General features: G+C 42.2%; 1 protein-coding gene across 1 annotated transcript in view; it reads right to left on the reverse strand.

Annotated features, from left to right (window-relative positions):
* Window positions 1-10052, reverse strand: part of kcnn1a (potassium intermediate/small conductance calcium-activated channel, subfamily N, member 1a) — a 41972-nt gene extending 31920 nt beyond the window's left edge. Inside the window, 2 exon segments of the mRNA XM_054596356.1 lie at window positions 8956-9534; window positions 9537-10052. Coding sequence (XP_054452331.1) covers window positions 8956-9534; window positions 9537-10052 — 1095 coding nt within the window.
* Window positions 10053-13992: the final 3940 nt, after the last annotated feature.

Here is a 13992-nt window from a genome sequence, read left to right on the forward strand (position 1 = left end):
GCCGAGACAGTTTCTTTCTTTCCCTGAGGCAAAAAACATCAATAGAGGAGAGAGAAGCCAGGACAACCTATAGCACAGGACAGATCGATAGCGCAACAAACTCAGTAGAGATTGACTGGAGAATTGCCTGGAAACATCCTGCGTGAGATTTATGACGTGAGGAGGACACGAGCCAACGGGAGAAGCTAGAGGACACGAGAGGGTGAGGGCGAGGTGGTGACGGGGAATCAGAGGAATTCTCTTTTTCTTTAGCATTTCAGGGTCAAAGTGAAACATCACCAATATCTCAGAGAGAATATGTCAATTTTTAAATACACTATTGAATAATTTTCCTGAGAATATACACCAACATAAAAAAAGGTAATCTCAAACTGTGTTAATCTAAAAATCATTGTGTTCATTTCCCATATAATAGTTATTTCATCATCGTTCATTTCTAAAAGGTGAGACTTTCCCATGGAGAAAACAGGGAATAAAACCGATATCTCATGAAGCAGACAGTATATGTTTGACATTCCAGTGTGAAAATTACTGAAACAGTGACGAGATGAAATGAGAAGATATCAGGTTTCGTGGATCCTCCACACTAACAGAGAGCCCTTACCATATGTCACCCAGCTACCAGCAGGCTCTGATAAGTGCAGCCGTCTTCTAATTGAATATCCTTATCTGGCCGTGAACCACCCTTTTACTCTGGTGAACTGAGACAAAGGCCAGTTGGAAAAGCGGCACATTTGTATTCACCCACAGACGCAAATGTAACATACAAAAACAGATATATTTACTGTACTTAACTGCACCACGCGTAACCATGTTCTCATGTAGGAGAACCATAACCAGACCCCACACTTTGCTGTACTTCACTCTAGAGTAGCTGTCTTTCATGTTACTCAATTACGTCTCACATGATAAAAGTTCTGGGAAATGTGCTAACTGCCTCAAGCTGTGAATTTATTTTTATGAAATTAAGTGCAGCAGTTTCTAATGCCCCGTGGGCCCTTTAGTGTGGATTGATTCTATTTTTAAAAAGCCTCCCCCCCTCTAAGTCTGACAGATAAAGAAGAAGAATAAGAAGAAGTGTTCGCTAGGGAGAGGAAAGGAAAATTGACTCTTACAGAAAAAGATAGGAAGAGATGGAAGGCAGCTTTGTTCGTGAAAGGGTTAAAGAGAAAATGGCAGTGACAAAAGACGATGTGCGCAGACCGCTGGGCCATTAAGGGGTTAACAGTCGGAGGGAGGCTGATAATGGAGGCAGGAGCAGATGTATAGGAACTACAGCACTCTGGGAGCCGAACACCATAGAAACCACTAAACATAAACTGGAGAAAAAACAAGGGGGAGGATGAGGAAGGAAGTGAGGTGTTAGCACCGTGTGAACACTCATAAACCAAGATAAATCAAAACAGCATTAAGATACTGTTATAAACTCAATGTCTTTTTTTAATGGACTGCAAACACATGTACGCACATTAATGCATACTCTATGGTGCGTTCACCCTCTTTGGAAACACAACAACAAATGCAAAATCAAGCATGAAGCCCCAATGTTGTGACTCAAACAGAGGAAGGACGGCGATTCAGCCGAGGATTCCTGAAGAAGAGGCTCTTCCACATGACCAGAAGCTGCAATAGAGGTAATGTGACCTTTACCATCTGCAGACAACACTGTGGCATCCACATGATAATGATATACTAAAGCTCGCCTCCCACTCATTCACTCATTCACCCGCTCGCTTGCTCTCTCTTTCCCTTACACACAAACACAGGTACAAACGAACATGTAAATGTAAACAAATACACAAAACACATGCAGCAGAACACATATATGCCCAGTGGAATAGATGTTTTACCGCAGCTTACATCGCCTGTAGTCAACCTCATAAGACCCTCAACATATCACTCTGTTGCTGCGTATCCATGATAGCTGCTTTATTTTCTCCAGCTGGGTGATTTGAGGTAACAGAGGGGAGGGGGGGGCGGGTGACAAAAGCTGAAGGAACGCAGCTTCATTCAACTCGTCTCCTGTTTCTATTTGTGAGGCTTCTGTGTTGGAGAGGAGCCACTATGCAAAGCACACGCATATGCACACAGTAATTTATATACAATGTATATAGTACACATACAGTACACAGAGGCCTCCTGATTAGAGCTTGGGCTAAATATGAATTCCCATAGCTATGTGTTTTGTTTGTATAAAGGTTACAAATTGTACTAGCTTTTTCTATAAACAGCTAAAGGCACAGTAGCTCTGACTAGATGCGGATCAGCTAAGGCTTTTTGTTCCTCACTGAATATTTATCAGTGGCCAGAGGAGGCTGTGATTGAGTTTTACCGAGGAACGCTTGTGTATCATGTGCTGTAAATTAAGTAGTACAGCAGCTCAGGGGATCAGCAGTCAAATGCTGACCTGAAGGCACAGAGACCTGATAAGGAGGAGGAGGAGGGGAGAAAGCAAACAGGCAGGAGCAGGAAACTCATCACGAATAGACACGCATGTATTGATATGCACCACTAGCGCAAATACAGACCGAACACTATCTGTATGGAATTTCACAATGGCAGGAGGAGCTTTTTTCAAACTTGCATTTTCAAGGGCGGGCTGCAAGCGAAGCGTTAGTCGATTGTGTGAGCAAAGTATGATGAAATCACACATCTCTCACATCTCGTTACTGCACTCTGCACTCCCACCAAACACAGTGTTTAACAAACATTTGAAAACAGCCAGCAGGCAATATTGAAATGACTCAATGAGCTTGCACGTCTGCAATATCATAAAATTTGTGGAAAGACGCGTGCACACACACACACACACACACACACACACACACACACACACCTGCACTTTCACACACACACATGCAGCAATCGCTGTATGACTGAGTCTCTACAGCGTCGTAATGACAAATATCTGCTTGCAGCTGCATTACTCATACTCTCATACTCTTTTGTGTCGTGATCATGCCCTAACGCAGCAACAGCCTCAGATCAATAACCTAATTAGCCATAAAGCATATGCATTGAGGTGATACATTATATGCCTGGCATCCCTTGGCCAGCATCTCACAGGAATTACCATATAAATGAACTGCGGTAATTTATAAAGCAAAGAGCCATGGTGGGGACTTGGCAAAACAGAGAAATTGTGAGTTACAGCACACATTAGAAAAGGGAAACATCATGAGAGGTCGAACAGTCAGGTTACAAATTGCATTGACTGCTGGCAGAGCGAAAACATCTGCCATGCTGTGACTCTACCCGTGGAGTAAGTACGCAGCGAGGCTCGCAGCGACTGAGGAAACCCCCAACACGCTTTCTTTCCACTCTTTGTATTCCACTGGACTGCGAGTAATTCAATACACCTCTCCTTGTGCAGGCTCACTCAAATGAAACGCAAAGCGAATGAACTATATCAAGTGGAGCACTATTTGAACACCACTTACAGTAATATCAGTGTTGGTGTGGGCTATACCCTTCACTGTGTGTGTGCGTGTGTGTGTGTGTGTGACGTTGTCATGTGTGCAAGCCCATGTTGTGCATGTGTATTGCACGAGTGTTAAAAGACGCGTGTGAAATGGATCGTAAATTCAAAAGATTAATCTTGTTCTGCACATGCTTCCTTGACCAAACTCAACACCCCTGAGAGAGACCGCTACAACAATACAAGGCTGATCTCTCCATAGCAACACACATGGTAACGCAAATCTATTTCAGAGCAGGAGCGCAGCGTAGCACTTAAACAGAGCGGACAAAAAATAAAATAGAAAATAGGGAAAACAGCAATCAATTATTAAAAGAGCTTCATGTTCATACTTACTGCCTGTGTTGCCAGCTGCAGCCAAAACTGAGAGGCTCCCACAGCCGACAAATAACTCTCTTCATACAACTGTTGGCGTTATCAGGGATCTACCGCGGTGCAGCTGACTACAGAGGATGTGAACTAGGATCTGCCCCTTGTCTGACATTTGAATTGTTTAGTGAGATGTGTTTACTTTCAAGGTGGTGGCTGACCTGTCAGACTTGAATGCAGAGCGCAGTGGAAACACGGAAGCCTAATGAGAGAAAAACAAACGCAGGGCCTGTAACCATGGGAAGATGACCGATAGAGAAAGTTTAAAACAACATAATGGTTCTCCTGGCACCAGCCCGCTAGTTAATCATCAACGCTGCAAGCAGATCTGTCGACATCAATTGTTCCAAAACCCAAGCACTCAACGTTGCCTCAGTGTTATTGCAAAGCCAACACAAACACACAACTGATCAGATTAACTACTTTTCTAAAGAGCACCGGCAGCCCAATTACCTCAGCATTTTCCCTAATTTAGACAGGAGGAATAAAACACAAGGGCTGTGGATTTTACTGGAAATAAACCATCTTGGTTGTTGGAAAAACTGAACACTGAATAGAGAAAACTAGAGAAAACACACACACACACACACACGCCCACACACGATGTGAGAGGAGAGTAGAGAGATGGCACCAGGCTTTATATGTTTTTACATTTTTCATTCCTTCTTTTACTTGATTTCTACATTTCCTTTTTCTTCAATGGTAATATTATAGAAGTATGAAACCATGGATTTGCATCACATGCTGACTAGTAAATGGTGAACATGCTGCAGCACAAAGGTTATTAACTCTTTGAGAATATATTAATTGAATTCAAGCAGAAACATCAAACATTCTACAGTTAAAGCTTCACGGCTGTGCAAATTTGTTGTGTTCCTTGTCTTGTAAATGTATATCAATTATTTGGGGTTTTGGACTGTTCATCATCAGATAAATGAAGCTATTTGACAACATCAACTCAGGCTTTGAGAAATAATAACAGTTATTATTCATTATTCTCAATTAATCCATGACTTGAGAAAATAGGCAGATAATAAAAATAATTGTTAGTTTCTGCCTCAAAGCTGAGTAGAGACGTTTTGTTATTATTTTTAAGGCTGCATATATGTGTTCTGATCAAAGGTGTAGGTCTGAAAGGATTAGTCACTTAATTCAAACGTATAGTCAACGATTCAGATCAAAGAAAAATGTCAAACGTTCTTCGGATCCATGGGATCAAAGACGAGGATTAGCATCTTTCTTTGTTACCAACATTGAATACTTATTTTAAATGTAAACAGTAAGTGACGAGGACCTTACACTTTTTCCTCTTTATTTGACAATCAATGAAATTGATTTGACATTACAATCTTCTCATCTTAATCTAGGCAAGGAAACAAAAGTAACTGACCTCCAAAAATGTCTGAAACTATTCCTTGATTCCTACAAATAATCAACTGATTAATCGATAAAGGAAAGAGATGTTCGCTGCAGCGCTGCAATATTTTTGTTAATGAAAGCACCAAGAAGGATTCTCCCACAAATCCCCCATACTGCCCCAGGAAGGGACAGAAGCCACATGAATATAATAAAACAATACAAACAGGCAACTTAAGGAAGTGCACTTTCATTCTATTGGTGGATTTCTTGTCATCTCATAGTTAACTTTGTAGGCATTTTATTGATTTTCAGAAAAGCTAGGGCTGTCCTCGATTAAAGAAGTTGTAAGTCGACTAACACTCATGCGATTTTGTCGCCTAATCGATTATTTGATTTAATAAACAGATCCGTAAAACTGAGTTTCTCCCCAAAGAATCACCACTGTAAATATTGTGTTTATCAGAGATGTGCTAATGAATTTCTTGGAAAAAGTAATTCAACATTAAAATGCATAAAAAAGGACTTACTATCAACTTAACAAATCTTAAACTTTTTCCAACAAAATGACCAATTATTCAACTGATTGACTTTGAGGAGGGAGCCATAAAGAAATCCCTGATATTTTCTGGCCCTGGATGGCACCAAATCTAACTAACAGTAAAGTTATCAATCAGAAGTTTCTGCCAAATAGGACATCCTCGTATCCTCAAAATGCAGCTTTGTTAAAGACGAGAGCAAATCCACCGTGTGTGTTTATGTACTACACTGTCCATGCAGGAGATATCACCATAGCAGTAAGTGGCAGGCATTAGAGTACTTACACAGCCTTTCACAATAGGAGCAGCAACGCACCTTTCAAAGCACAATGTTATTGAGGTAGGACACAATATGGTACTACCTGCCATCAGTTCAGTGGGCTGGGTATTGAGTTTCAGGGTGTGCGGCGGGATACTGTAATCGTATACACTTTATCGGGCTTGTTCTGTCACAGGTGTTTTGTTTAAGGGACTTCAAATGGGAGCGAGGGTTGGGGCTGTCTCATTGAGGGCGAGTCAATAAGATGAAACCACGATCCCGCAAATATCCGTGAATGGATAAGTGTGTCTAGCCGTATCAAAATACTTGGCACCGTCGGATCTGAGCGAGTGGAAATGGTTTGATACTTAGGCAGAGTTCGTCCTGGGAGTACTTCTAAGATTTGTTTTCCTTTCAGATTTAAAAAAAGTTCTAAATTAAATAAATGTCCAGTTCACAGTGGAAATTACTTCCTGGAAAGCTTCAGTAGCAGATGATTATGATGCTAAAGTTATTTTGCCATTTCTATTATTTTTCAAGAGATATTTTTAAGAGGTCTCTATTGCATATTGTGTCAGTGTTTGGTTTCCTGCTGCATACTGACCATTTTCCAACCTTTTTGTTTTTTTGGGGACAGGATCAGTTTGGAAAAGACAAAAGAATCTTCCAGTATAATAATGAGAATGGATTTTAAAGACATAACGATCCTACAACTTGTTAAAATCCCAGCTGCCTTCCACAGTAATGAGTATTCACTGGCAATTTTTTTACGACTTACCAAAGACTCTTTGTACTGTCGTTTACTCTATGATTAGTACAATATGGGCTTTTATTCTCCAGTAGTAATGGTGTCACAACATCTATATATTCTTAACAGATAAAATGTTATAGTGGTTAATGGATTGATATTATGCAATTTTTACTTTATCGGTGATGTAAAATATCTGACACCATTAACTTGATGTGTCTATGAAGCAGTGCACACAGAATATTAGAAGAAAATGAAGCACTGTTATATACTGGTATACTTCTTATACTTATTATACGACACAGAGTGGCAAATACTATTTCTGAGCAATATAATGTAACTAGAGGAAAAAGTTCTTCTTCCTCTTCTTAATTCACCTCATTTTCTAGGTTTAGCTTCCCTCTCAGCAAAACCACCTGTGGTTTTAACTTGAAACAGGATGGTGGCAACTTCAAAAAGAAAAGCTAACTTTCCTCCGAGTCATTTGGTCTTTCTGTGTTTTGCTGATGCTCCAAAATTCAGCTCAAGTTCAGAACAGTCATGTCAAGGTGGTTCGATGTGCCACCTTTTGCTACTTGTGCCAGCTCAGCCCCTGGAAACAGCTGCAGCATTTTAAAAAGGAGTCTGATGCTCTTATTTAGATGCTGCACCCTCATCAGTGCCTCCCGTTATTTCCCTTTATCTATCCAGCGATATAAAACTCCACATCAACTGCACCTGGAGGAAACGATAGGGCAGGAAAAAACAAAACGACAGTGGTACTCATTTAAAAATAAGAATGATTACTTTCACAACCAAGAAGAACACCTGTTCAAATGTTCAAATGTTCATTGGTATGAGCAAGAATCCATGTTTGGCCAACCAGATGTCTCTGGGGAGATGACTGGCGGCACTTTAAAACCAAGTAGTTAATTCTCTCTCGTGCTCCGGTTAGAATCAACAACAATGTACTTTAACATCTTGCAGTTTGATTTAGCTTTTTGTGGTACATCTGCAAGATTCAAAACTATTTGTTCTTCAACTGTGAGCAGACGGAGAGAACATTTAACTCAGTCATTTATAAACAAAATATTAGCTAATGTACTCGATAATGTTTTGTCATGCTTATTATGAGTTGTTTGTGGTTAACAGCAATTACTCGGCCAGTTAATAACTTGAAATAGATTGGACGTCATTAAAATCAAACTGCTTTAAACTTGTTCTTCCTCTGTTCTTTCTCTCTCTTTTTTTAAACACATGCATGCTGTCACACACCTTCCCACTTGTTAACACACTTTCACTTAACCTATGATCTAAATGTCTGCAGGGCCATGTTAACTGGTTTTACCTGATATTATCCCCTGCCGATATATTTCATCCTTGTTGTCTCTTAGAATTATCTCATTATCTAACATGCTTGTCATCTTGGATTTTTCTCGCTGTAATTTGTTTGGCAAGATGTAATAAGTCCTAAGAGGTTGATGTCTGTCTTTACTTCTATTTTCACTGTACATATTATATACTACACATATTACACTGTATTTGAATGTTGAGTGCGGCTCTCCAAGCAGAACATACAGCACATGCTATAGTGTAAAATAAAAAACCTGAGTTTGAGCACTCTTGCCAGGAGCTGCTCACACTGACAGGTACAGGCCTCACCGTTATGTCAGAGCTGTGTCTGGAAGCTAAGATACTGAAACCCCCATCGCTTCAGTGGAAACAACACACTCTGTTTAATTCATCTGCCGGGGAGCATCATTAGTAGATTTTCAGTGGGCTCCCCAAAACAACACTGCAACATGGAACAGGTGTGTGTGTGTGTGTGTGTGTGGTGTGTGTGTGTGTGTGTGTGTGTGTGTGTGTGTGTGTGTGTGTGCGTGCGCGATCGCGTTTTTATGCGTGCATGCTCGTGCCCGTGTCACCAAATGAAAGAAATACCAGGTTAGATAAGCTATTTATCACGCATTGGGTTACATGTGCGGTAGTTACATCGGAGCCTTCTTGGATCTGCCTAACACTGAATGTCGATTCAAATACACACACACACACACACACACACACACACACACACACACACACACACACACACATACATACATACAATCATATGACAGGCGTGGTCATTGAGTAAAAAAAAACAACAACCTTAAGGCCAGTTTGTTTTGATGTCATTAGAGCCCATAATTGGCTCCGATATCGCAGGAGAGAATGTGAATAAACCTACCTTATGGTGCTCGATGCGGATCCTCTCCTCTCCTTTGTGCGGGCTCTCCGGCCACAGGTGATAGCTGGAGCCGTAGTTGGGGCTGTCTTTGCTGCTGTTGCTGCCAGTCGCCGACGAGTTATTGCGGTCTTGTTCACAGTGCTGCTGCGGACGCCGGGGACAGAGCCCCAGTGCGCCTTTCTGCTGCTGCTCTTGCTGTTGCAGCAGTGGAGCCTGGTGAGTCCTACATAGCTCTCCTGAACCGCTGGCGCAGTAGTTGATAGGCAAGCTGCTCCCCACCAGTAGCTGCTGCTGGGCTCGTAATTGTGGGATCTGTTGCTGCTGCAGGTCCTGAGTCTGACACTGGAATGCTCTCTTAGTATCGGTTGACTCACATGCATTTAAAGAGCGCCCTTTCTGCGAGTTTGCACGGGTTCCTTCAGGGGAGGGGTCCTTCTGTTGGAGTCTTAAATGATGCTGTTGATGCTGCTGCTGCCTGTGGTCTCGGTGTCCTCCTGCTCCTCCTCCTCCCCTGCAGCGGTCCACGATGCTTGCCTGTTGGTAATTATTGGCACTCCTTTGGAGACGATCCCCCCTTTTTTAGATTCCTGGGGAAACAGCAGAGAGGAGGAGGACGATGGTGGTGGTGGTGGTGGTATAGGTGGGGAGGGCTGCGGTGGGAGAAGATCGGCAGGATGGTGATGGTGATGGTTTTGAGAAAGGCTCGCCTCCTGTTCTGAAAAACTGCAGTGGCAGCTCGGAAAAACAGGCTGATGCTGATGCTGATGCTGATGAGAGCAGACCGGGGCCCAGGGATCCTGCTGCCCGGTGCTGGGTTCACAGGCTCGGTGTGAAGGTCGCTGGGTGGTGTCGCAGCTCGCCGGAGGTGGAGGGTCTCCGCTGTGAACAGGTCGCCGGGAAGGCTGGCTCAGACACGGCAGCTCCTGGAGGCTCTGACGGGGAGCGGCGGTGGTCGAAACCCGGTCCCGGTGGTGAGCAGAGGGCGGGGGCGGCAGGCTGAAAACAGGAGCTTCTGGGTCTCGGTTCTGCTCGATGCTTGCTTGCTCCTCGTCGGGGTTTTGGTGCTGATGGACAGCTCCAGCGTACCGATGCCGCATCCCCTTGATCGCCTCGTCTCGCTGTGGTTGCTCCTTTGCCGTGCAGAGCTCCGACACCCGTTCATTGCGATCAGTCCCAGCAGAATAGAGCCGACTTGTAGGCTATCATTGGTAGGTTTGACCAAGACCTGCCTTAAAACGTCACTGTAAAGCCAAAACACCGCCTTCGACGGAATATCTGTCCATCGTTCGCTATGCTATACAGGTTGCAGTGGATCGATCCTCTTACGGCTGTAAGGATATTACAAGTATGGGATTATTGAGACGTAGAAGGATGCTTAAATCCTGATCGATCACATTAATCCACTGTGGACCCAATATATCGACTTTGTCAATGTTGCCATAACCACCCATTATAAGAAATCACTTTTACTGCTACGTCACCCAAACAGATCCACAGGCCTGTCAAACATTATGCTTTGTCAAGATATGTCCTTAACGTCACTTTAGTTCATGATTAACTCTAAGTGATTGCCCCTTCGATGCCAAAAAAGTGTCACTGTTTCATAAATCATGAGAGCCACAGTAAACACATGACTTGAGATCTATATTTCCAAAACACATTTCCACTTGTTGGCTCACAGGAACGCATCAATGATCCAATGATTACCTCATCATGCCTTATAGCCTGAGCCTGGCAGTCTGGTATTTAATAATTTAGCAGAATTTGGTTGGTTTTGTATTACCAGGCAGAAATATTCAGAATGGGTGCTGCATGCAAGTGTGTGTGTGTGTGTGTGTGTGTGTGTGTGTGTGTGTGTGTGTGTGTGTGTGTGTGCTGCTGCTGCTGCATGCTCTCTGTATAACATGGGAGAGGAACCCGGCTAGATGGAGACAGAGAGGAGAGAGAGGCTGGGAACAGACGGTGCTGGACGTGGTGCTGAAGGAGTTAGGACGCACACCACTAAAATAGACTCGGTCGTGTTGTCAAGTTGTCAAGGATGGACAACTGTCAATCAAATGTCGGTCAGAAATTACTAGCAGCTATGAGAATTAGAAAATATAGAACGTGGATTAAAAAGGATACATTCTGTGTTTTTTCAAGTCTATCTAATTGGTTTAGGATACTAAAATGTCCATTAATACATTAAAGAAGTTATTTGTGGTTTCAAACATGCTTCCTATCAATACTGGCCATGTAGGAGAAGTCTTCATCAATAATCCTTCTGTTTCTTTGGGCACTGTTTCCTTGCTGAGCTGAATGTGGAGGGATATTAAAGATTCACAAAAAAAGACTAACTAAAAGACCTCCCATTGATTTAGTAAACTCAGACTGCTGAAGCTGCTCAAATTCTGTGGCTTCAGCTCAATTTTCATTCAGACCTCTCAGGTCATCACATGGTGGTTTTTCTAAGTAAGTGAACTTTATATCGAAAGCATATTTAAAAACTTCCCCTGATGTACTGACAGGTAGTGTGTTCCACAGTTATGAGCTTGGAATGTGCAACTTCTAACAGCAGTTGATCAAATTACAGATCTTGGGGCAGAAAATGGAATTTGAAAATCTATAATATACAACCACTTTGTAACTCAACCTGGAATAAGATCCAGGTGAAGCGTAGATGCTTTCAGATACTTTGGTCCTCCTTTGCGGAACAAACTGCGAGTGTTAAGAAGATAAATTATTTCAACCTATAATGCTTATAAGGTAGTCATTTAAATATTGTTTTAAGATAGACTTTTACATCCTTGCTTCTTTCATGCTCCATAAGAATAGGTTAGTATTTTAAAAAATATGAGCATAGACAAATGAAATACACACACGCACAATACACATTTTAGTGCAGGAGAGAGAAGTTGAGGCTGAGCCAAAGAGACAGGAGAGGATAGAGACGGCGAGGGAGCCAACTTTTAGATCATACATTAGCCATTCTTAATAAGTAATAATCCTTTCCCTTAAAGCTGGTTCAGCCATTTGGAGTTTTGATGGGTCTAAAGACTGCAGTGGTGGCACACTTTGCCTAACCACTGGAAGAAAGCTGAGGTACACTCTGTTTTATAGCTACGTGAAGTACTGCAGGAATTTGGAGAGCTCTTAGAAACCTGATCATTTTCATTAAGTAATTGATCACTGTGACCTGTGCGAGTTCCTTGGCAAGATGGAGTTTCATTTGCTAGTTTGGGAAGCAATGTTACTGCTTCCACATTAATAATTAAATCAAACTTTACAACTCCTGGACACACACAAACACTCACTCAGCAAAGGCTATGAGCGCCAAAGCCCACAGTCTTGTTTTTCCCCCTTTCCCCCTCCCTCCCGCTCTCTCTCTCTCTCTCTCACACACACACACAACCATTACAACGTCACAATATTTCACTCAAACGGCCTCTTTCTAGCAAAAGCTGCCATCAGAATTTAGTGCCTCTTGGATTTGTCCCATACAGCCGTCAAACGTGGCCAATCCAGCCATGTCAAAGCATATTGTGCTTCTCTGCCTTGTTGGCTCCTGGAGGGAGAAGCAGCGGAAGATCAGTGACACTAAAATGGTAGAGGAGGAAACATGGAGGAGGCCAATGGCTGCAGCACGTAACATAGGAAGTAGATAAGAAGCCTGTAATTACAGAGAAAGAGAAAACCAACCAGGGCGAAGCAGAGAGATGTGCAAGTATGCGTGTGTGTGTGTGTGTGTGTGTGTGTGTGTGAGAGAGAGAGAGAGAGAGAGAGAGAGAGAGAGGAAAGAGAGAGAGAGAAACTGATAGTGTGCTCTGTGTGTGTGTGAGAAAGAGAAACCGGACCGAGTGGGAGAGATATCTAAAAAGAGCAGGTGCGCCAACACAGAATAGATCAAAAGAGTTCAATTGAAAGAAGAGGAAGACAGAAAATGTGTTGTACTGTGAAGTGAACCAAAAATAATTACACACAGGTACAGAGATTAGCCTATTATCTTAGCACAGAATCATCTACGCTCAAAGATAAGTCATATGTGTTTCTATAATCACTACTCTTACAGATACTTAGGTAAGCCTCAGAGTCGTATTCCATTGTTCTTGGCATCTTGACTGTATAGTGTGTAATGCACCTGGTTTTAATGACTGTTAGACTGAGCAGTTTGACATTTGCTTTGACAGATCACATGGCTGCTTTGGGGGTTCAAACTAGAGTCCATCCGCTTATTGGATAGTCTCTGTAACTGCCAGACCACCTGACTGTCCTGATGATATTAGGATACAAGTTTGTGCTCCTCTTACAATGAACAGCAGTTCATGTTTGTTTGCTCTCGTTATAGTGATCCCAGTCATATAAGTGAGTCCATGTCCTGTTGCAATAACCCAGGTGACCTTCCTCCACAAAGACAGACCCACATTTACCTTTCGAAATATATCCGGTGTTTTTTTTTTGTTTTTTTTATCTATGTAGTTCCTGCTCAAGGGTTTCCAAAAGGATGATCTAAGGATAGAGGGTGTCATACGTTGTACAGATTTTAAATCTCTCTGGAACCTATCTATGATCAAAAATGGTTATCATCACTGTCCTTTGAGAACCATTTATCTCCAAACCATCAACTTTGAGCTAAGAAACCGATGATACTGTACATTTGCTTACTTACATCATAAAATAGCGTTATGTAAAATAAATCATGGTTTCCAGTATTCAATTTAGAGACAAAGAGCTTAACTCTTTTACCTCCTACATTACAGATACAAGTAAATATTTACTGCTGAATCTCTGCAGAGGTGAATCCAACAGTTGCTCTGAAGACACATACGTATGATAGAGAGACGAAGAAGAAAGAAATAGAGAGTGAAGAGAGGACTTTGCTTTGTCTAAAAAAGACAACATGGAGGTTTTCAGAAACACTTCCTATTGGCCCTGAATGTGCCATCCATGATAGCTGAGTGTGAGGCAGCCATCTTGAATTAGTCTGTGGATTCACTGCATGTCATGGCTATGGCTGTCATCTCACTCCACTATGACTAACTCAAGCGATACTTCAAGGAT

The sequence above is a fragment of the Anoplopoma fimbria genome, chromosome 3 (assembly GCF_027596085.1).
Source record: "Anoplopoma fimbria isolate UVic2021 breed Golden Eagle Sablefish chromosome 3, Afim_UVic_2022, whole genome shotgun sequence".
Lineage (NCBI taxonomy): Eukaryota > Metazoa > Chordata > Actinopteri > Perciformes > Anoplopomatidae > Anoplopoma > Anoplopoma fimbria.